General features: G+C 41.4%; 1 protein-coding gene across 3 annotated transcripts; it reads left to right on the top strand.

Annotated features, from left to right (window-relative positions):
- Positions 1 to 186: 186 nt before the first annotated feature.
- Positions 187 to 20,154, top strand: tjp3 (tight junction protein 3). Of its 3 annotated transcripts, none has more exons than XM_069679554.1 (30): positions 187 to 270; positions 7,713 to 7,769; positions 8,355 to 8,479; positions 8,572 to 8,674; positions 8,776 to 9,064; positions 9,152 to 9,255; positions 9,370 to 9,559; positions 9,722 to 9,791; positions 10,273 to 10,370; positions 10,589 to 10,676; positions 11,102 to 11,281; positions 11,382 to 11,488; positions 12,020 to 12,104; positions 12,838 to 12,926; positions 13,197 to 13,293; positions 14,441 to 14,529; positions 14,631 to 14,703; positions 14,855 to 14,928; positions 15,640 to 15,703; positions 15,816 to 15,972; positions 16,434 to 16,542; positions 16,638 to 16,857; positions 16,946 to 17,151; positions 17,236 to 17,331; positions 17,462 to 17,541; positions 17,650 to 17,860; positions 17,975 to 18,075; positions 18,543 to 19,121; positions 19,447 to 19,505; positions 19,589 to 20,154. In XM_069679554.1, exons 2-30 carry the CDS (start codon positions 7,722 to 7,724, stop codon positions 19,704 to 19,706), a joined length of 3,909 nt encoding a protein of 1,302 aa, XP_069535655.1. In that variant the 5' UTR covers positions 187 to 270; positions 7,713 to 7,721; the 3' UTR covers positions 19,707 to 20,154. The 3 variants fall into 3 exon arrangements, with proteins under 3 accessions (XP_069535655.1, XP_069535653.1, XP_069535654.1); XM_069679552.1 differs by having other exon boundaries at positions 11,099 to 11,281; positions 19,589 to 20,152; XM_069679553.1 differs by lacking the exon at positions 187 to 270 and adding an exon at positions 7,581 to 7,629 and having other exon boundaries at positions 11,099 to 11,281; positions 19,589 to 20,153.
- The last annotated feature ends 964 nt before the right edge of the window (positions 20,155 to 21,118 follow it).

Below are 21,118 nucleotides of genomic sequence, written 5' to 3'. Positions count from 1 at the left end.
ACTAGGTGGCGGAATAATTTATGTGGGGGACCAACTTCCTGTCGGTTCCGCTACATTCGCGTGATGACGTCGCGATACTTACCTGTACGTCAAGTCGTCGACGCCCCCCACGCCTCTTCACCTGTTTTCAGGAAGATTTAGGAGAAAGTTTTCAAACCATTGAAACAGTCAACGCGAGCTGTTGAGACAATAAAGAAGATTTCGAGTGTGGATCTTCAAACTTTGACGAATCGTCTGAGAGTGACGGACAAACACAGAGGCCGTTTACAGGTACGTGAGCTTTACTGCTGTCAAATGTCTCCTGGCACACAGGTGAGGCAGGGCTGTCAGTCCACATCATCAGCTTTAAAAACGGTATTTAAAGTTGAATAGAAACATTTTAATAAGAAGAACCTTTTACTAACGTAATTCCAAAGAAAACGGTATATTTTTTGTTAATATTAGACGGCCATGTCCTCATTAAAAAAGATTTAGCCACTAGCCACGGAGTTAGCTTTAGCTTATGACAAGGTATTTACAAGACTAATGGCCTCATAGCTTTATTAATTATTATTGTATCATGTCATGGCTGTGGTTGTTACTATGGTGGTAAATAAAACATTTTGGTTTATGATATATTACAGGTTATTTGTGGAAGTAGGCAACTTCTCTTTTGTATTTGTCCGTCTGTGTGTATGTTGGTGAGTTGGTGACTGTCACCTGTAAGCCCCGTTTTCCTCCTCCTCCTCACCTTACTGGTTCTGCCACACATGCAAGTTTCTACCTGCCTGCCAGAGAGTTTCACAATAGTTTCGACTCTGCATTCCCAAACATCTGCGTCTTCCTATCCCTCACCTCCAAGTTGTGTATTTACTGATACGATGTTTGATAAAGGATGACCCAGTGCTATAAGGAATTGCTGTTCTGGAAAGTTCCCCATGACATAAGAGCTGTGTAAAGATTTGAGTCCCGGTTTTTGGTACATTTAAATATTTTATGATCCAAGCGATGATGATGCCATTATAAAAATGTCAAACATTAATTTGCAACACTGTCCTCTATTCTCTAAAACACTTAGAAACCAAAGAAGGGATAGGGAGAAGGGATAGAAACCTAGTTGAAACTTTGACTGTCCCACTGGTTATATCTTCATATTGTCCTACCCTAATTTTTATCCATCATGAAACACTTAACACTAATTTATTTCTAACTAATCTAATAGACATCCAACACACACACTGAGGTTATATGCTCTAGATTGTGAACAACATGCACAATAACCCTCCAGGTAGCTTTGTTACACACTTTGTTGTACTTTTTTATTTAGCATTACATTTCCAAGTCCAGTTAGTTAAAGACCAAGCTGGGAATACTGGTTGCTATTTCAGTTCATCTCTTTTCACGTTTTATTCATAAATGTATTTTGTAAACATTCAGATTCAGATGTTTTTTGCGTTGTTAAAGACTCAAAATGCATCCATGAATCAGTTTTCCTTAGGGTGTGTGTATCCCCAAATAACTCAAGTGAGGACATCTGTATGCAAGTCCAGGTATCTCTGAAGTAGGTGTTTACAGTACTTAAACACTGTTGACAGTACATGGCAGAGGTAACTCCACTGTGAGTGGAGGCTACAAAGCCCTGGCCTGTATAATTACAGCCACTGTGGGCTCTGTAAACCTCTGGAGTGTTTGTCTTTCAAATCGCTATACTTAAACAGGGAAGCTCTGCTATTCCTCATTAACCACCAAGCACTGTGTGTTGAAGTTCATCCAAGGCTTTATGTTTGTCTCAGTCATATTAATGGAGTAGCTTATTTGCAATGTGAAGAATTCCAGTTATTTGTGACACTAAAACTAGATCTCTGTATTCATAGTGAAACTCTCTGTTTAGTTCTTTGCTTACCTGTGCTGCAGCGAGGTGCTCTGGAGCGGGTCGTTTGCATGCATATATGCATGCAGGAGTGGCCTTACATAAAACTGAAAGAAACAGAACGGCCTATGAGGTCACTCTACTGAACAGTCTTAAGGCCTGATACATGAATGGGTGATTATTTACCTACTAGAGGAGGCACACCTTCGCTCAGTGTTTGTTTTAGTAACAGTAGTGGTTGCTTGATGCTCTCTATTTTCTTCAGACCTATTAATAATTCAGCTTTGGTGCTCTGACTGACCAGAGGCCAGCTGTTACACCTGGTTGAACACATCCATATAGCTTTTATCTGTTCTCGAGCTACTACCAAATTAGTATAATCCACATCTATGTTATCTAGTTGTGGTTTAATAAGCTGTTTGCAAACGTTGTCACCCTCTGTAGACTATTTCAGATACACTACTGCTCCTGCCCTTTGTGCGTCCTCCTCCGAAACAAGTCACGTACATGTCTGTGAAGTCTTCACTAGGCAGGGCACTGATAAGCAGAGTCAAACAGAAACAAACTGCCGATTTAAATGTTAACCATGAAAGACAGATAGCATCAAAGCTCTGTGTAAACACATTGCCATTTCCTGATCCTCAAAACACGGCAGGACCTGTGGAGGAACCCAGGAAACTTTACTCAGGGCAAGCAGACCTACAGTGTAGCAAACACCCTGTCAATTATTAACAGCCCAGCGCTCTCATTCCTTTGAGGTAACCATAGCACCCAGCAGACTGAAACTCAGCCAGCAGCCTGGGATCTGCTGCTGCCGCTGCTGCTTGTGGGAAAAACTACAAGTTAACAGGGGACACATACCAGTGACAGTGGGAGAAGGTGGACCTATTTGACTCTTGAACCCATCAGAAAAGAAATAATGGAGGATAAAGATCATTACACAGGACATATGAACACGTGATGTATCTGACAGAAGCAGAGGAATGCCAACTTGTTCCTTTTTATATTTCTGGATTTTAAGTTGAGAGCTTTGAAGTGTTTTTTCGACTGTTTGTGTTTTTTGGGACGTGCATCAGTCATACAGACGACAAGGTCATTTCCTGCCCTGCACTGACCCATCTGGAGTGTTATTTTATGTGTCTGCATCAGCCAGACAAAGTGACCCGAGTTAGTCAGCGGGTGTTTAAACAGAAGAAGACAGCAGCTTTGTTATTATCATGAATCTGACGCAGAGAATGAAACTACTGAAGCACTTTGGCTCCGTGCCCCCGGAGCCTCCTCCACCACTGCTGGTGGTGCCTGTAAGTGGATGGATTGTACTGTAGTTACAACCTCTTAATGCTAGCCAGGCCTGTGTGTGTTGTTATAGTCAATGTTTGTGCATCTTAAGTCATTTAATCTATAGTCATTTAATCCTGAGCTACAGTCAGAGCCAAGTGACTTAAGTTTTTAATTGTAGTTCAGATCCTAAATGTTCCGTTCATGTTCTACAGAGTCAAGTTGTGGACAAGTCAGGTCGTTAGTCAAGTAAGAAAACACTGTTCATAGCTTAAAAATACCAAGATTGTAATACATTTATTCATTCAATATCAATACTTAGATATAAAATGATAACATTTTTGGGATATAAAAAAATCTGGTAAGGAGGTATCTTCTCGTGCCGTGGTTCTCAGCTGGTGGGTCTGGACCCAAAAGTGGGTCCTGGAGGTGTTTTCAGTGTGTTGCGGATGTGTGCATGAAAAAACAAAAAGTCTATGCTGTGCTTTTATTTTGAAGGACATGGGTTTCCTATGACTTGCATGCAGTAGTAGTGTTTATTTACACTCCATGTATCCACTGATTGGGTAATCCCAGTTACAGTTACATTTACATTCTTCAAACATGATGAGCCAGACAGTAGGTGCATTTATGTTGCACTTTATTTCTAGGGATGCACTGATGGCGAAAATCAGGGCTGATACCGATGTTAAAAACAACAATTTTGCCGATGGCCAATACCTATGTTTTTGTCAATAACTGTAATTTTTGTCATTATTAATGGCCTCGTCTGGATAAGGGGCAAAAATAAATGTAGTGAGGCCTTCATCACACTCTTTGAGAAAGCATGAATTAAAATTCCCAATAGGCTACACTTTTTATTTAAACTTCTTTCACATAAAAAATAATCTTTTTTTCAAAAAATAACTGCCTATAAAGCCTCTTTAGCCTGTTTTAGAATCATCTGTTCATAGTGCAAACATTTTTCAGTGCTTACATAGCCTAACCTTATCTTTCTGAAAACAAAAATACTTTTATGTTGCAATTAAATGTACGGCACAATTAAAGCAGATAAAAACATTGGCTACTGCCATCGGCGCATGCCGATATCGGCCGATTCCGATGTTCAGCCAATGCATCGGTGCATCCCTCTTTGTTTCTGTTGAAAAAAGTGTTTCCTCTTGTGCACTACCACCTGCTTGTCATTTTGGTTGACCTTTATACTGTTGTGTTTTCTGATGTTGACATACTGTGATGTTTTGTTCCGTCTCAGGTTCAAACTGCACATTTTTCATTACTTAGATTTGAGTGGTTGAAAAATGTCAGAAATGTGGGCTACGATTTATCATTAAGGAGGTGGCGGTGGGTCCTGAGGTGGGTCAGGTGAGAACCACTGATCTAGTGTTTTTTTTAAATAAATGTGTAATTCAGTATTCCTGAGATTTGCATTGCAGTCAATATAGTATAAGCTGAGGGCTTGGATACGCAGTGGAAGAATTTGCACTTTTATATTTAGAAAGATATTTTTGACTTGAAGAAAACTATGACATCATTAAATTAAGATCTGACTGATGCTTATATTTCCCTTTTTAAACTCTAATTTCTCAAGCCGTTTTTGTAACAACTGAAATAACAAATATTTATCACTCTAAACTGATGCCCGACTGCATGCCTCTCTCACATTTACGATTCTCTTAGCTTTTCTGACATCTGTGTTTGGGGGTCTAAGCCAGAGGTTTAAGGCAGTGCAGCTCCACCTTAAATCCAGTTTATTGCAGGGCACTAGAGACTGTGAGAGTGGGCAAAGGCTGAGTGGGGGAGGAGCGCTCCAGGTGAGCTCTCTCCGAGATGTTTTTTTTTCTTCTCTACCTACTGAGAAGGAAACACCTCAGTGGGTCATATTTCAAATCATTTGAGCCAGAGGATCATGTTTGTGCTGGACAGAGGCCATCATGGAGCTGGATTTGTGATTTCTTAGCTTTGTGCTGTTGGCATATGGAATATAAAGAGCTGGCTGTTCATCGAGCCACGGAGGCCGCAGGTGTTTTGTTCAGCTCGGAGATCCCAGTGGAAAATGGAAGTAAGGTTCAAAGACCAAGTGGTAAGTGGAGGGGGAGGATTACAAAGCATTCAGAGTGTATCACTGCAAAAGCGTGAAAAATGTAGCTGTTAAAAATATACAATAGTCTTCAAGACGTAACCTTAAAGGGGGTCTAAGTCAGAGGTTTAAGGCAGTGCAGCTCCACCTTAAATCCAGTTTATTGCAGGGCACTAGAGACTGCAGGTTGTTGGATTAAACCAGACATAAATCAACATTATTGTTCATTTTGACCTTTCTTTTTCTTTTTTTTGATACATTGAGACAATGATTTTGCAGTGCGTAATCGTTTGCGACTGAGATGTTTTTCAGTTCATGCAGGCAATGCTCTGCTTTGTTGAAAAGGCTGAACTGTTCTTGGAAATCTCAACCTGTTCAGGAAATACCTTAAACTGAGGAATGATATGATTTCTGCTATTTGAATATTTCCTTTATTTAACATTAAAGCTTTAAGTTATATATGAATACTGAATGACATGACAAAAGTGACTCTTAATTGGACAAATTAGATTTTAACATTGACCATCATCATCATCATGATGACCCACATCTAGAGTTAATGTTTTACTGATCGTATCACTTGTATGCTGTTAATCAGCTACTCTTTTGATCAGCAGCACTCTTTTTTTAAGAGCAGTTTTTCTTGCTGAAGTTTTGACACAGTGTCCTTGTCAGCTTTCTTACAAAGCCTGGGCTTTACTGTCCTTGTCTGACGTGTTTACTGTGGATGAAATACTGATCCAGGAGTTCACAGACTATTCAAACCTTTATAGAGTTGTAATCTGTGTAAAGTGATGGATTTGTTTGAGCTGACCATTCTCACTTATGAGCTCTGTTTATTGCTTTTCTCATGATGGCCTGTACACGTTGAAGCTTTATTAAACTGCACTGAAAGCACAAGTTTACAGAGTCAGTTTAAAACAATAGCTCAGCACTGAGTTAGAAAATCTACAGCTCGCTTTCATTTGAGAAATGAGGTCGGTTGGTGCATTTTTTTTCCACCCTCAGGTTTATGATTAACCTGGTCATACAAATGTCCTACTGTTCACAGGTCACACATCGTACACCTGTGCTCATGGTTGCTTCCACCAGAGAGTTTATGATGTTTTAAAGTAAGATACACTTAATTTAGCTGAAACGTTTATTAGCAGGATCGATGTTTTATGTTATGTGTTTTAGATGAAGTGTCAGGGTGTGACAGCATGTCATGGATACATCGCTGGTGTTTGTGCTCAATTAGTTCCTTGAAGTTGTAAATGTTATCTATGTTGCACAGCCACTGTTGATACACGTCATTTCTGTGTTCTCATGTGACCGGCATACCAGAGCCTTAGAACAAACTCTTTTCTTTTTATTAGCAGCAGTAATAGTTGTTCAGAAAGAGTTAGCTAGATTTAGAAAGCATCAAACCAAACAAATAAACTACTGGCTGCTGTTGGGACCTACATATGTATAAATAGGCAGCCCTTCCACTACTAGATTTATGTTACACAAAAACAAAACAGAGACACAAGTTGTAATCAACCTTCTACATGATTTTAATTACTTGAACACAACCGTATCTGCATCTCTCTGACCAGCGTATCTGGCTTTACTCGTTCTAAATGTATTTTAGCAGGTGTCTCCCTCCTCCTGTGAAATATAGGTCATGGTCAAACTAAGCTTTGTTTGTATTTGAAAGAATGATAGATATGTGAGGCATGTTGTCATGTTAGTGCAGCAAGTTAACGTCTGTGGTGTGTAGCAATGTTTTTGGAATGAAATGCAGAAATTTGCTCCTCAAAGAATGAATGAACAAAGATTGAGAGGGCTTACCATGCAGTTGTGACACTTTGTCCCTGTTTCATGTCAACGTCAATTTTTGAAACAAGCTTACGACTGAGAACTTGCCCGACTGTCTACAAATACTCTACTATTTCACTGGCCTCCAGGGCCCAGAGATCTAACTGTGACTGTTTACAGAGAGCCAAACAGAGAAGTGTGCCTTGAAGAACAGGCACACGAGTCTGTGTCACTTAAAGAGGAAATACATTTGTCAATGATTTATCAATTATTCCATTTTTATTCAACAGAAAACTAATTAGCCACAGTTTTGACCATCAAATAATCTTTGTTCTGACTCCCAGGTCAATTTCTGATGCACTTTTGTCAAATATAGTATGTCTATTGATTAATCAAGAAAACATTTGTCTGAATGATCAAAAGTAAAAATAGAAGCTTTGCTTGTCTGTATACAGTGTTTTTCTGAGTTAGTTAACTGAATAAGCCCCGGGTATAACGCGCTGTCAACAGCACAGGGACTGAATCACGTAGCCCCTCCTCCATACCGGTCAGGCAGGATCGAGGCAGGTGAGAGCATGCTGAGATCAGGTTGAGTCGTACACACACTCTTCATACTTGGCTGAGGCTCTCAACTGTCCTCCCTGTAATGACCTGGATTATGTATAAGGATTCATAATTTATATTTTCCTAAATAAATGTAATCTCAACTTTTCTTTTCTTTTTCAGAGACCAGGTATGGAGGAGCTGACAATATGGGAGCAACATACAATAACACTGAACAAAGTAAGTTTTGTGTTTTTTTTTGGTAAATAATCTAACAAAGTAAAATATATGCATTCCAGACTTGAAGGTGTTTGTGGTTTTGGTGAAGACTTTGATGTGTTTTTGGATTCTCATTGGAAAATTTAACATGAAAATACCAAGGAAGTGTTTTGAAGTTGTGCACTGGTGGAGTTTCGTCTTTGCTCAGCAGCTTCACAAACACTGAAGTGGAAGTCGAGCCGGAGGGCACAGAGGCAGTTTCACTATTGTTTCTGCAGCTGTTGTAAAAGGTCTTGCGGGGGTTGAGCCGGACAGTGCTTCAGACCTCTCCGTTTCACAGCTCAGACTCTGGCAGGAATTCACAGCGACACACCCTGCTGCACCCCACAGTACAGGCTGCCGCTCCACTGTCCCGCCTCAGACTGAACGCAGCTGGAATGTTGCTCTGTCTCCTTCTATCTCTCTGCTGTATCTCCCACACATGCTCGTAGTCTACCCACTGACTGCATTCTTTCTCTTCATTCATGTTACTCTTTCATGAACTTGCTGTCGTTTTCATTCAGACTGGAAACACTTTTTTAAAATCTCACTTTCTCATTATGACAGGATTCCAAACTGGGGTTTGGCTTTGCCTTATCAGGAGGCAAGGACAAGCCTCACCCAGACACCGGGGACACGACTGTGGTGGTGTCAGATGTGCTGCCAAACGGACCAGCCATAGGGCGCCTGTTGTAAGTTGACTACCGTCCCTCTGATGTGATGTGAATGTTTTGTACCCACAAACAGAACCAGACTCAAATGTGTCCGTACTTGTGCTCTGCAGCCACAAAGACCAAATTGTGATGGTCAATGGAGTGTCTATGGAGAATGTCCACTCTAACTACACTATTCAGACCCTCAAGTCATGTGGAAAGACTGCAAACATAGTGAGTATGGATGATGCACCAACCCAATAACTTCTAATCTATTATGTATCACTCTGTCTCTAAATCTCTGGTCATCACTATCTTCACCTTTCTTTCTCCAGACAGTGAAACGCCCTCGTAAGATCCAAATCCCAGCAACCTCCAGACCGTCTCGGGCCGCGTCCCATTCCAACCTGCTGGAGCAGGACCCTCCAAGACGAACACGGCGCTACTCTGATGGCAGCGACAACCGAGAATCCAGCCGCTACCGTGCACGCAGCTCTTCGCCTGATCGCAACGGTTATGGAAACACACTACCCCTGGTGTCGTCGGGGTACAAGAGGCTGCCATATCAGGACGTTGCAGAGAAACCCATCAGAACTACACTAGTTAAAAAGAAAATCACAGATGGTAAGGCTTCAGAAACTTTCATTGCTTTGAAGTGCTGATGAGGACTGATTTCTGACTGGATACTTGTAACTTTCCTTTTTTTGCCAGAGTATGGATTGAAGCTGGGCAGTCAGATCTTCATCAAACACATGACAGAGACAGGCCTGGCTGCAAAGGAGGGAACGCTGCAGGAGGGGGATCTCATCCTCAAGGTGAAATAAACATTTGAAAAAAAGAAAAAGAAATAGTCAGTCAACAAAAACAGCTTTCTATAAGTCATGTTTTTATTTCCTTTTAATGTTGAATGATTTATCTCCGGTGACCAGATCAATGGCATGACGACAGAGAATCTATCCCTGCTGGAGACAAAACACCTGGTGGAGAAGAGCAGGGGCAAACTGACCATGACGGTCCTCAGAGACGACCGCAAGTTCCTGGTCAGCATCCCCGAGGTGGAGGACAGCGCTCCCAACAGTGAGGACGGCCGCCGCCGAGACAGCAGCTCTGAACTAGAAGGTGAGGAAGAGGGAAGGAGAGGGAGTGAAAAGGGTCGGCTTATGAAATGTGGGCTGAGCTAAAACAAAATAAAATATAAATCATTGTTAGGGATTCTTTACAGGTTAGTCTTTCATCAGTTTTTGGGGCATCATTAATTGATGCTGTTTCTGTTTCCATCAGACATTTCAGATCTTGACATCCCCACTCACAGACCGTCCCGTCAACCCACCAGAGAAAAACGGACACGCAGGTAAACGCATCACCTTCAGCACCACCATAACTAGTAAACATAGAGTAGCAGCAGTTTATTTTCTCACACTGCTTGGGTGCACACTTATTTCCGTCTGTCTGCCACAACCTAAAACTTGTCTCACCACTAACATGATAGTTTCATTTTCTAACCACAAGGCCTTCTGATTTTCTCCTCTCAGCCTTTGCATTGTGATTTTCTCTTTAGTTTGTCATTTACTCTGTGTGATCGACCAAAAAGACTATAGATCATGTGATGTTTATTTAGAACAAACAGACAGGTGCTGAGCAGTCACAGTAAAATTATGATATTTGAGGCTGTGGGATTATCTTTTAAAATGTTGATGGTATGTTTTTGGAACTGACTGATGTATCAAAATGCTTGTTTGCCTCATAAAGTAATGACTTTTAATTAAACAAATTCCTCTTTTAAGAATAAAAGCACAGAAGAATTCATTCATCTGTTTGTGTTTCTCATCCAGAACGAGAGCTGAACCTCCACCAGCCAAGTCACGGGATGCATCACCGGTGCGCTCCACCTTGCCACGGCCTCCTGCAAGAACCTTCGCCTCCCGCAGAGGTCAGTCCTTTCAAGAATATGTTTCTCACTGTCTGCTGTCCACCTATGTGGAGCTCTAGACATTAATGGTAGTGGCTGTAAAAGTATTAATAGTTACCTTTCAGAAGAAAAACATCAATAAAGTCCAGGAAAACACAGTTTCTGCTGGAATTAGCATTGAGATCTAAAACCAAAGATTAATGTAAAAACTAAACCATGTTTATTATTTGTTTCTACAGCTCCATCTGAGTCGGACTCAGACCGCAGTAACTCTCCTCCTCCTGTCAGGAGAACCAGTCCGGACGTGAGGGATCACAGCAAATACAAGTCAGTTCAATTCCATTATTGTGTAACTGACAGACTCTATATTTAGATTATAATTGTGCAGATAAATTCCGAATCATGAAACCTGAGGTAGAGGAAGAATAAATGATCATTTATTCCTCTTCCTTGCTGTCACTTCATACTTCCTTGACCGATTCATTGACCATGCACATGCCCTCTTCAAAAGTGTGCTCTGAAATGTGTTAAAAGGGCCAAGACGTCAGTTTTCCTAAGCAGTTATTAAAAATAAGTGTGTATTTTATCACTTAACTCGGTTAAGATAACCTGGATTCTTGTTTACAGGACAGTAAAAAAAAAAAAAAGGAGAAAACCAACAATGTCCAGATTGCTTGCGTGCATGTTAATACATAAAATTTCTGTGTTAAGTGTTAAGAAATACATTTTTTAATATTCTCCTTTTCCAGAAGTCTGTCTGGTATGTCCACCCTTCCCAATCCCCGCTCCTCTCCGGTAGTCCAGAAGTGGACACCCTCTCGCCCCACCTCCTCCGCCTCAAGGCCTCGCAGGCCCGTGTCGGAGTCAGACTCTGACCGCAGCGCTTCCCCTCCACCTCGCAGAGAGAGCCCCCGCCCAGACAGCAGATACAAGTAAGGACAATTCTTACTCCAGCTCCAGCACAATGAAAAATATATATATTATAGATATAGATATTTTCTGACTGTCTTTCCTCACATTTGTCCTCCCCAGAGTTCTTTCTGAACTGCCACCCGCGGTGCTGAGGGCAGGGTCCCCCATCAATGTTCGCCAGGAGCTGCCGAGGAGGGTCAACTCTCCTGTCAGAGTCCCGGCCCAAGGTTGGTCACATCGCACACACACACACACACACACACACACACACACACACACACACACACACACACACACACACACACACACAAAAACAATCCAGCGTCCTTGTGATCCCAAACCCCGGACTTTGTCTGACACCTCTTTGAAAATATTTGTTTTACCTTTGAACGTTTACTGCTGAACATGTGGAACGTGTGAGCAGTCAAATAAAGCAGACGAGCAAACATGAGCTGTGTTTTGTGCAGAATTTATCACAAACAGAATCAAGCAGTTTTTCAGTCAAACGTACGAGGTTACTCACATGAACTGTAACAGACTGTGTAGAGGCTGACAGGAGCTGGCAATTATCTGGCAAACATATCAGGTTATGTTAGCTCATCTGAATCATAAAAACTTGCGAAAAAATATACTGAATGATTAAAAATGGTACAAAAATATGATGCTTGTTTATGCTGCTGTAAAGTAAATGTCATACTTGTTTTTTTTTCTCTGCCAAACTTCATCTACTTCATTTCTGTTTTTCTCCTCGTGCTTAGACTCTGATTCCGAGCCAGAGGTCAGCTTGGCGCCTCCTCAGAGGCAGAGCACCACATACAGTCATGACTCCCTCAGCAGATACAGGTACAGATGAAGGTCCGCCCGACCCCAACTCCCCCCACCCCCTCCCCGAAACCCACCGAGATGTCACGGACTGGGACACTGAGCAGACTGTGCACGCCTCTCCCTTTTTTAAACATGACATTATCCCATGTTTTTATTAACCATTTAAACTTAAACGACCCTCTTTTGTCTTGTGATTTTCATTGATTTGCTCGTTGTTTGCCTTAAGTCTCTTTTTGTAGCCTTTGATTTTGCTTGATTTGTGTTTTAACTGTGTACCAAGTGTTTGTGTTTGTGGTGACTTATTGTTAACCAATGAAATAAAAGTGACTTTCACTGAACATGTCCCTCTCATGTATGTGGCTAAGTGTTGATTAAACAGAGGACACTAATGATTAAAGCAACAATATTTCAATCAAACACCTGTAGTGCATATGAGCAATTTATTTATCAATTATTGGAAATCTGCATGTTTATTCAGCATGTTCAAAATCCAAAGTAAACCTGACTCGACTACTTAACCCTGAGATCAAGCTAGACAACTAATACTACTGAATGGTTAATTTTGATCAGTTACAAAGCAGTTCACAGAGAGAGCTTCACTCAGAGACACTAAGGTGAATATTCTACATTATCAGCCTCATGCTCTCATCAATAATCATCATATTAGCCACGCGTCCCCCCCTCTCCAAACGTAACTGAGATTTGTTGTCTTCCTCCTCCCTCACTCCCGCCTCCCTCTCTTCTCTTGCAGAGTCCTGCCCGATGTTTCCCTGCAGCCCCAGGTGGAGCCGCCGCGATGGAGCGCCCCCAGCGTCACTGCCAGCAACCCGCCACAGAAAGGTGTGTGTACTTTGTGGTTTAGCTGAAGTGTGAGTTTGTTTATGCACAGAGCCAGTGAGCATCTATGTGTCCGAGTTACAATATAACATTTTTGTTATGCCTTATTTGTGTATTGAATATTTATAAAACATTTCACATAGTTACTCAAGGGTAAAATTGTGAATGTATTTGGCAAGGTGCTTTTCTAATGGCATGGTTGTCTACATTTTTATTTAGCTACCTAGCTTTTAAATATCTGACCCAATACATTGTATTTATTGATCTTTACAGCTCGTTCAGATTCTGAATCAGAGGCCAGTTATGCATCTGTTCCTCGAAGGGACTCCACAGACAGCACAAACTCCAACCCAGCGAAAACCAGAGTCAGGTAATTCAAGATGTTTATTGTCACTCTGGTTAAACGGGTACAATCGTGTGAAATTCTTCAGCTTGGGTGCTCCAATTAAAAGGGTAATAAATATAAAAGACATATAAAGTATAGTAATAAAATATATAACAAAATAGGGAAGCAGTACTAAAAATATTAATATGTAAAATAAAATTTAAATAAATTACATGTAGAGCTAAATATATAAAATGTAAATGTCTAAAAAATGTACATTAAATGGTGAAATTGTACATTTGAGGGTCATTGCACAAAGGAGAGCAGAGCTCCCTTGCAAGTCGCCCTCCTACGACGCCAGCAGATGTTGTTAGGAGACACTGTTAAATCTTTTGTCAGAAGCTCTCTCACGACGACATCCCTGGTCTTTCTCAGCAGAACAAACCACTTGTCATATCTCAAATACAAAGAAACACAATGCTTCATGTTGAAATCTTAGGTTTCATGTTTATGTAAAAGTACTATAACCCTTCACTTGCCAAGTACTTGAGAGGGCATAAATTTAGCCTCAAACAGCATTGTTGACAGTAAACCAACCAGTCATTTGATAGTAACCTGAGCATGTTTACAATCAGAATAAGGGCAATTCACATAATGTGCCAGTAGTTTATTTTAATATTTGTTAGTAGTCAACTGAAGACTCTTATCTACTTGGTCATTAATATCGGTCATGTACAGAGCCAAATGTGGACTCAAAAGTGATTTCAGGTTAGTCGGTTTCTATCAGGCAAGACAGACACTAATTGTAAATAGACTCTTGTTAGCTTGGTATAAATATGTTACATAACACATCTCTAGATTAGTGAGTTCACACATTGGCTGTAGTATTTGGTGCAGAACAAAATGTAAACTGAATCACTGTGTAGATGTGTAAAATACTGACAGGAAGTCCGTCTGGTTCATCTTGACAGTCGTCTCACTGTTAAACACTTTGTACACACTGATGCACGTGACATGACTTCCTTCTAGGATTGCATCACATTATGTTTCAAAAGAACCGCTCGAGTACAAGCATCTTGTTTTCTAATAAGATACTGGTTTGACAATCTTGTATTAGACAGTTATCGCGCTGATGTGTGTTGTGTTTCACATGACAACAGATTAAATATCATGTTACCTCTGTCTCTGTCAGAGTCCTGCCTGTGATAACACCCACTCCAGTCGCTGTGAAGCAGGACCCCCCTCGGCGTGTCCCATCACCCACTAGACCTCCCCCTGATGGTCAGTTTACTCTCCCTTGTCACCCTCTTTCATCCTCTCTTCCTCTGTATGTCATCTGAAGGTCACCCTGACCACAGTCTCTGTTTTCTCTTACCCTTCAGATTCCTCAGAGTCTGACAAGCTTTCACATCTCAGGAGGTCGGGGAGCTCCGAGCGGGGGGACAGCCGCCGCAGGTACGGCTGACCATGCACTTCATAAAAAACAAAGCAGTGTTATCCTTATATAAAAACAGATTTTTAAATATTATAAAACTTTTACTGTTTTGTGTTATGATACATTTACACTTAATGTCACTGATTGATTGACGGTTTCTCCTCCTCACAGGGGTCCTCCTGCAGCTAATGGAACCGGCACCCTCATGTCTGGGATATCAGTGAACAGCAACCCACCAGTCTACTGTAAGGCTCAAGACCAGAACTACTGTTATACAAGAACGTTATGCAAGAACGTTTCAGTTTGATAAATAGTTTAAATAATGAATTTTAAATATGAATACATTTTTTTAAGTACAAAATATCAAACATGCAGGTTTAAGCTTATGGATATGTCGCTCCCTTTTCTTTTAAAGTTCTAATTTTGAAGATCTCGTACTCTTAGGCGGCACCTATGGTGACAAAACGCTAATTGCGGGAGCACACTTCCCAGATATCCAGACAGTGTTGTATGTGTGACGTCCACGGTTGGCTCCGGTTGTAACAGATGTAACTCTTGATTTCTCTCGCTGACGGTCACTGAGCGTCAAATTTGTTTCTTTTTCTGTGGATTTTCACTTATTTTTGAAGTTGTATCTGTAGTCATCGATGTATTCTTTGTTTGTTCAGCCATAGTAGATTACGGTTTACTCGCAACACTTACAGGAAAAGCAGCTGCTTAGGTCCGCCTACCTTCTCTGGCAAAACAACCAATACTGTGCGATGGAAAATGCATCACTAACTGGGCGCTGCTTGTGTTTTTTTCCATGAAAGTCGCACCAGACAGTAAACTTGAATGAATTGAGTTTTGATGTTGTGATATGATTTGACAATCAAATTTAATCAAATAAAGATTTACTGACAAAAAATCTTAGTAAAACAAGGCAGGCAGTTTCACTATTTCCTCTTCTGTTTCAGCCAAGCCTGCAGAAGAGCCAATCTACTCCCTGCCTCCAGATTCGTACCCATCACCAAACCCAGGGTGAGTCATGCTCATTCATGTTGACATCAACATTATGCATCTTAATCTTTGAATCTTAATCTTACCTAATTTATCTCACTATCTAACTCTAACTACTAACTCTCTTTCTCAGGTACAGCTCAGACGTCCACACGGTGTCATTTGTGAAGGAGGGCAGCGTGGGTCTGAGGCTCGTGGGGGGCAACGATGTTGGTATATTTGTAGGTGGAGTTCAGCCAAACAGCCCTGCTTATGAAGAGGGGATGAAAGAGGGAGACCAGATCATGCAGGTGAGATAATGGCGTTCTATAGGTTGTGCCTCTTAATTCATAATGTCCTTTACAAGTGTAATAAGGAGGTTCATATGTAGGCTATCTCAGTCTCTAGAACAGGAGACTCTTTAAGAGCTCACTAACAGCCCTCTTTTAAAGCATGTGAGCTCATTTTCAAAATAATAGTCACTGCAAAAATGCAAGTCACCATGAGTCAGCTCAATTTCTTTTTTTGTGCAAGTGTGTCATGTCAGGTTTTCTGTAATTCAAAAAATAACTTCAAAGCAGTCAAACAAAGTGTCAAATTAAAGTTCCATTTAAACAAATTATAACTTGATCCTGCAGTTTAAGGTGGTAAATTATGTTAACAGTTTACAGTTGTCAGTGACAGCTAAAGCCTTTTATGTTTTTTTGAAGTTTAAAAGTGCTTCTATCTTGTATGTGTTTTAAGATTAAATGTGTTTCTCCTTCGAACTCAGGTGAATAAAGTTGATTTCGGTCATTTCACACGAGAAGAGGCAGCAAATTTCCTCCTGAACATCAAGAAAGGAGAGCAGGTTGAAATCTGCACTCAGAACAAGATGGACCGTAAGTTTATCATTAAACGTCTCATGTGATAATTATGGGTAAATTTACTGTCAATCAGCGACCTAACACATCATCTTAACTTTGCCTCCCCTCAGTTTATAAGAAGATCATTAAGTCTAACCTGGCAGACAACTTCTACATCCGCACCCACTTTGACCACGAGGCAGATAGCCCCATCGGTCTGAGCTTCACCAGAGGGGAGGTGTTCAGGGTGGTGGACACCATGCACCGCGGGAAGCTCGGCAACTGGCTGGCCGTCCGCATGGGGAATGACCTGCATGAGATGGATAAAGGCACAATCCCAAACCAGGACAGGTCAGAAACGGATACAAAACACACATTTAGATTTCTTGTTTAACTAAGAACCATGATGCATTCTTTATATCGTCATTTTCTCCTGCAGGGCCGAGACGTTCGCCAGCATAGAGAAAGCACAGCGTGCGAGCGGAGAGAGGCAGGTGTCGGGGCCGAGGGCTGAGTTCTGGAAACTACGGGGGCTCAGAGGGAACAAAAAGAATGAAAAGAACAACCGTCGCAGTCGTGACGACTTGCTGCAGCTCACCATTCAGGGCAAATTCCCAGCCTATGAGAGAGTCCTGCTCAGAGAAGGTTGGTTTTCACCCTCACACGAGGACAACTGAAAACCATGTTCTGAATTTGGTTTTAAAATTCCTGAATTGTTTGTGTCTCCAGCTAATTTCAAACGACCAATCGTCATTATGGGTCCTCTCAATGACATTGCTATGGAGAAGCTGGCCAGAGAGATGCCTGATGATTATGAAGTGGCAGGTTAGTGTCTGTTCTTTCAAACAATTTCTAACGTGGTGTCACTTATGTTTGACGTAAGAAATGTTATTTGGTACCTTTTTATGTATTCTCATTAATGCTAACATTAAACTTCATTTCCCCTGTATGGCAGATATGGTTCCTCGCAGTGGAAGCGGAGACAGCGCCTCCACAGTCATTAAACTGGACACAGTGAGGAAAATAGCAGAGAAGGTGAGCAAGCTTTCAGTTAACTAGGAGCAGAGAAAAGAATCTTTAGTCCCAGTTCTATAAATCTTTCATGTTTGTGTTCTTGCTTATCCCCATCTTTGTCTCTTCCAGGACAAGCACCCTCTTCTGGACATTACGCCCACTGCAGTGGACAGGTTGAACTACATCCAGTACCACCCAATGGTACTGTTCTTGGACCCTCACAGCCGCAAGGACGTCAAAGCCATGAGGCAGAGGTACAGCCCCAACTCCAACAAGAGCTCAAGACGCCTTTACACACAGGCCCTCAAGCTGAGGAAACACTGCAGCCACCTTTTCTCAGGTAAGGACACACAAGCAAAGTCTGTCCCTGTTTTTATCTTGAACCAATAACTGGTGCAGTGTTTTAAATAACTGCTCACTTTTCACCGTGTAATTCTCCTAACTTTCCCTCCAGCACGTATCGACCTGCATCCCGGCTCCAGTGCTTGGTATGAGAGTCTAAAGGATAAGATCCGCCACCAGCAGTCCAAACCTGTCTGGGTGTCTGAAGTCACGGTATGAAGCTCTGTCTGAGCCACGCACACACAACTGTCCCTTTAAATCTTAGACTGTTTATGATACTTTTGTCTCTACAGTCTGATAAAACATCTTCAGAAAGGTCAGTTTTCAAGAAATAGATTTACAACCTTGCATATAATGAACCTTTTAAATATCTAGTAGAACAATTACATGATTGGTAATTCACCATTCCAACAATTATGAGACTTCATCAGCCTAACAGGGATAATCAGATATTTTAAGTCACTTTAAACTAGTCTTTTTTGTGAGAAGTGCAAAGGCAATTGTCAAAGTTGCTAAATAGAGTAGATCTTTACACCTAAATTTAAAAGCCAGATGCATATTAGATTTTAGCTTAATTTAAAGGAGTTAAAGGGCACCTGTGTCATCTGTTCTGTCATTTCTTAAACGTCTTCGCTGTCACTGACAATCTAGAAACTAAAATGTTTTCTTTATCTGTCCAGTTGGAGAGTGGTGGAGAGCAGGACTTGGATGCTTTGGACCAAACCCAGTCAGACTACCTCAGTGCTGCCAGCGACCTGGAGGACACAGATGGAGAAGCTTTCACTGACGGAGAGGCCTACACCGACAACGAGGACCTGGAGGAGGCTTACCCCGGTCAGAATGCGGCCCGGCCCTCCAGAGATTCAATGCTGGCTGGAGCTGCTTTAGCCCGATCGTCTGAGCCCGCCTACGGGCACCACAGTCCCACAATGGACCCTGAGCCCCAAGCAGACACGTACTCAATCAGAGAAATCCCGCCCTTGCTGCACGTACCAGAGCCGAGGTCACTCCGCCGGGAAAATTCCAGTCCGCCTCACAGTCCAGCTGAGGAGGACGACCCCACTCTGCGCAGTTTTACAGACTCAGATTTCGGTGCCCTTGATGTAATTCAACCTACCACTCCATCAGACGGCCCCCCGGATTTTATAGCCCCCGACCCCACCACTCGGTACTCGGTGAACAAGCCTTCACATCCTGAGGTGCAGCCTGAGAGCCCACAACAGACCAGCCTGTCTGTTATTGAGGAGAAATTACAACAGGTAGATAACATGTTAAATACATGCCCGTACTTAAATGGCTGTATCTGTTTTTAATGCATTTTTATAATCAAATATTCAATGCTGTAATTGTTCAAGCAAAAATGCTAAATATTTACTCGTTGTAGCTTAAAAAATGTGCATATATTCAGGTTGTCTCAGTCTTTTCTCAGTCCTGTCTCGGATTGTAAACTGACTCGCTTTCGAATACGCACTTTTGGAAAACTGTGATTCACATTTCTTGCAATATTATATTATTATGTTTATGGAATATATCAGTATATTTATAGAAATACTTCATTAAAGCTCATCTTGTCCTCTCTTCTAGGCTCGCTCTGCAGAGCCACAGGCACAAGCTGAGGAGAAGAAGGGGCCGCATTTCATTGTGTAAGTGTCGTATCTCTGGGTTTAAGACTTAAGCCGAACTGAGCCCATGTGCTAAACTTTACCTCTCTACTGCTTTTTGACAGGCTAGCACATCATCACCAGGCAGTCCAGTTCAGACGCACACAGATCCGAGGCAGCGACAGCTCTGACGAAGAGGACGGGGCGGAGGACTTTGAGTGGGGTCCTGCAACAGAACTTTAGAGTTTGCAGTGAGGATCAAAGCTGCAGACTAAAAACTGATCTAATAGGGACATGAAACAACTTCTATCCCACAAGAAACACCCGTCTCTTGAATCATTTTGTATATTTTTGTTGGTCTGATAATGTTGTGTCAAGATTTCTACAACCTTTTACAGATAACTGACAAAGTTATCACATGAATTTTAAGATCAAAGTGCCTGATTTCTTTTCATGTATTTGTTTAAATAACTGCATAAGAAACATATCAGTTTGCTTTTTGTAACTGCTGCTGTATGAAACCTGTAAACAAATTCTAGTTTTATTAGAAATTATACTAAATGAGTCTCTTATCATAGAAATATGCAAGAACATATAATAAATATGTGGATACCTTTTTTTTACATTAAACTGTTTTCCTGATTTCAAAAGTGAGTTTGTTCAATTCGAAATGCAACCCTGATAACTCAAAATCACTGATGTTAGTTGATCTGTAAATGACCTGTATTGGTTTAGAGAAACAGCGACTGGAAAATGACATTTTGGAGCAAGTTGTTTGATTATTGTTAACGTACTGTTGGCAATGAAATGAAAGGTGATGTCTGCATTTTTAACCAATCTTGAGCCTTTTTTGTAGAAGAGGCCTAGTTATATGGTAAATGGTAAATGGACTGTACTTATATAGCGCTTTTCTAGTCTTTGCGACCACTCAAAGCTGCTTTTACACTACATATGACAGTCACACACAAATTTGTACACTGATGGCAGAGGCTGCTAAGTGAAGTGCCCAACTGTCAATCAGTTATCACATTCATACCCGTTGGCTATACCGGGAGCAATTTGGGGTTCAGTGTCTTGCCCAAGGACACTTCGACATGTAGCCTGAGGGAGCTGGGGATCAAACCTCCGACCTCCCGATTGAAAGATGACCGACTCTACCACTGAACCACAGCCGCCCCAACCCATATGTAATATATCAGCTGATGTTACGCTAACATGGTGCACATTCTTAAATACATTGTATGCTTTAAATGAACACAAGCTCACATGGAAAAGGGGTTTGTTAGCAGGGACCCATAACTCATTATTGGTCCTGCCCCCCCCCCCCCTACATTTGTACTTCACTCCTTTAACATCAAAAAATATGTATTCTTTAATTCATGTAATCAGACTTCAATGCGGGGCTCCCCCTGGTGGTCAGAGGGACCAAAGGAGATAATTGTATAAAACACTGATGTGGCACTAAATTCAAGGCCAGCACAAGTTCAAATAAAAATCTAATTTCTCCTATTGTTTTTAGTCAGTACACTCAAGAGATTACTAGAGAATGTTGTTAAAATTCAAATAACCAGTAAAGTTGAAGCATTTAAGTATTTTACAGTTTTTCACAATTGCTGAGGCACATTTCTTGAAACCCTCACCCATTTTCTCAAAAC

The sequence above is a fragment of the Semicossyphus pulcher genome, unplaced genomic scaffold, assembly GCF_022749685.1.
Source record: "Semicossyphus pulcher isolate SPU_LCO1_2020_fin unplaced genomic scaffold, fSemPul1.0.p SCAF_4, whole genome shotgun sequence".
Taxonomy (NCBI): Eukaryota; Metazoa; Chordata; class Actinopteri; order Labriformes; family Labridae; genus Semicossyphus; species Semicossyphus pulcher.
This window is presented reverse-complemented; position numbering and strand designations above follow the sequence as displayed.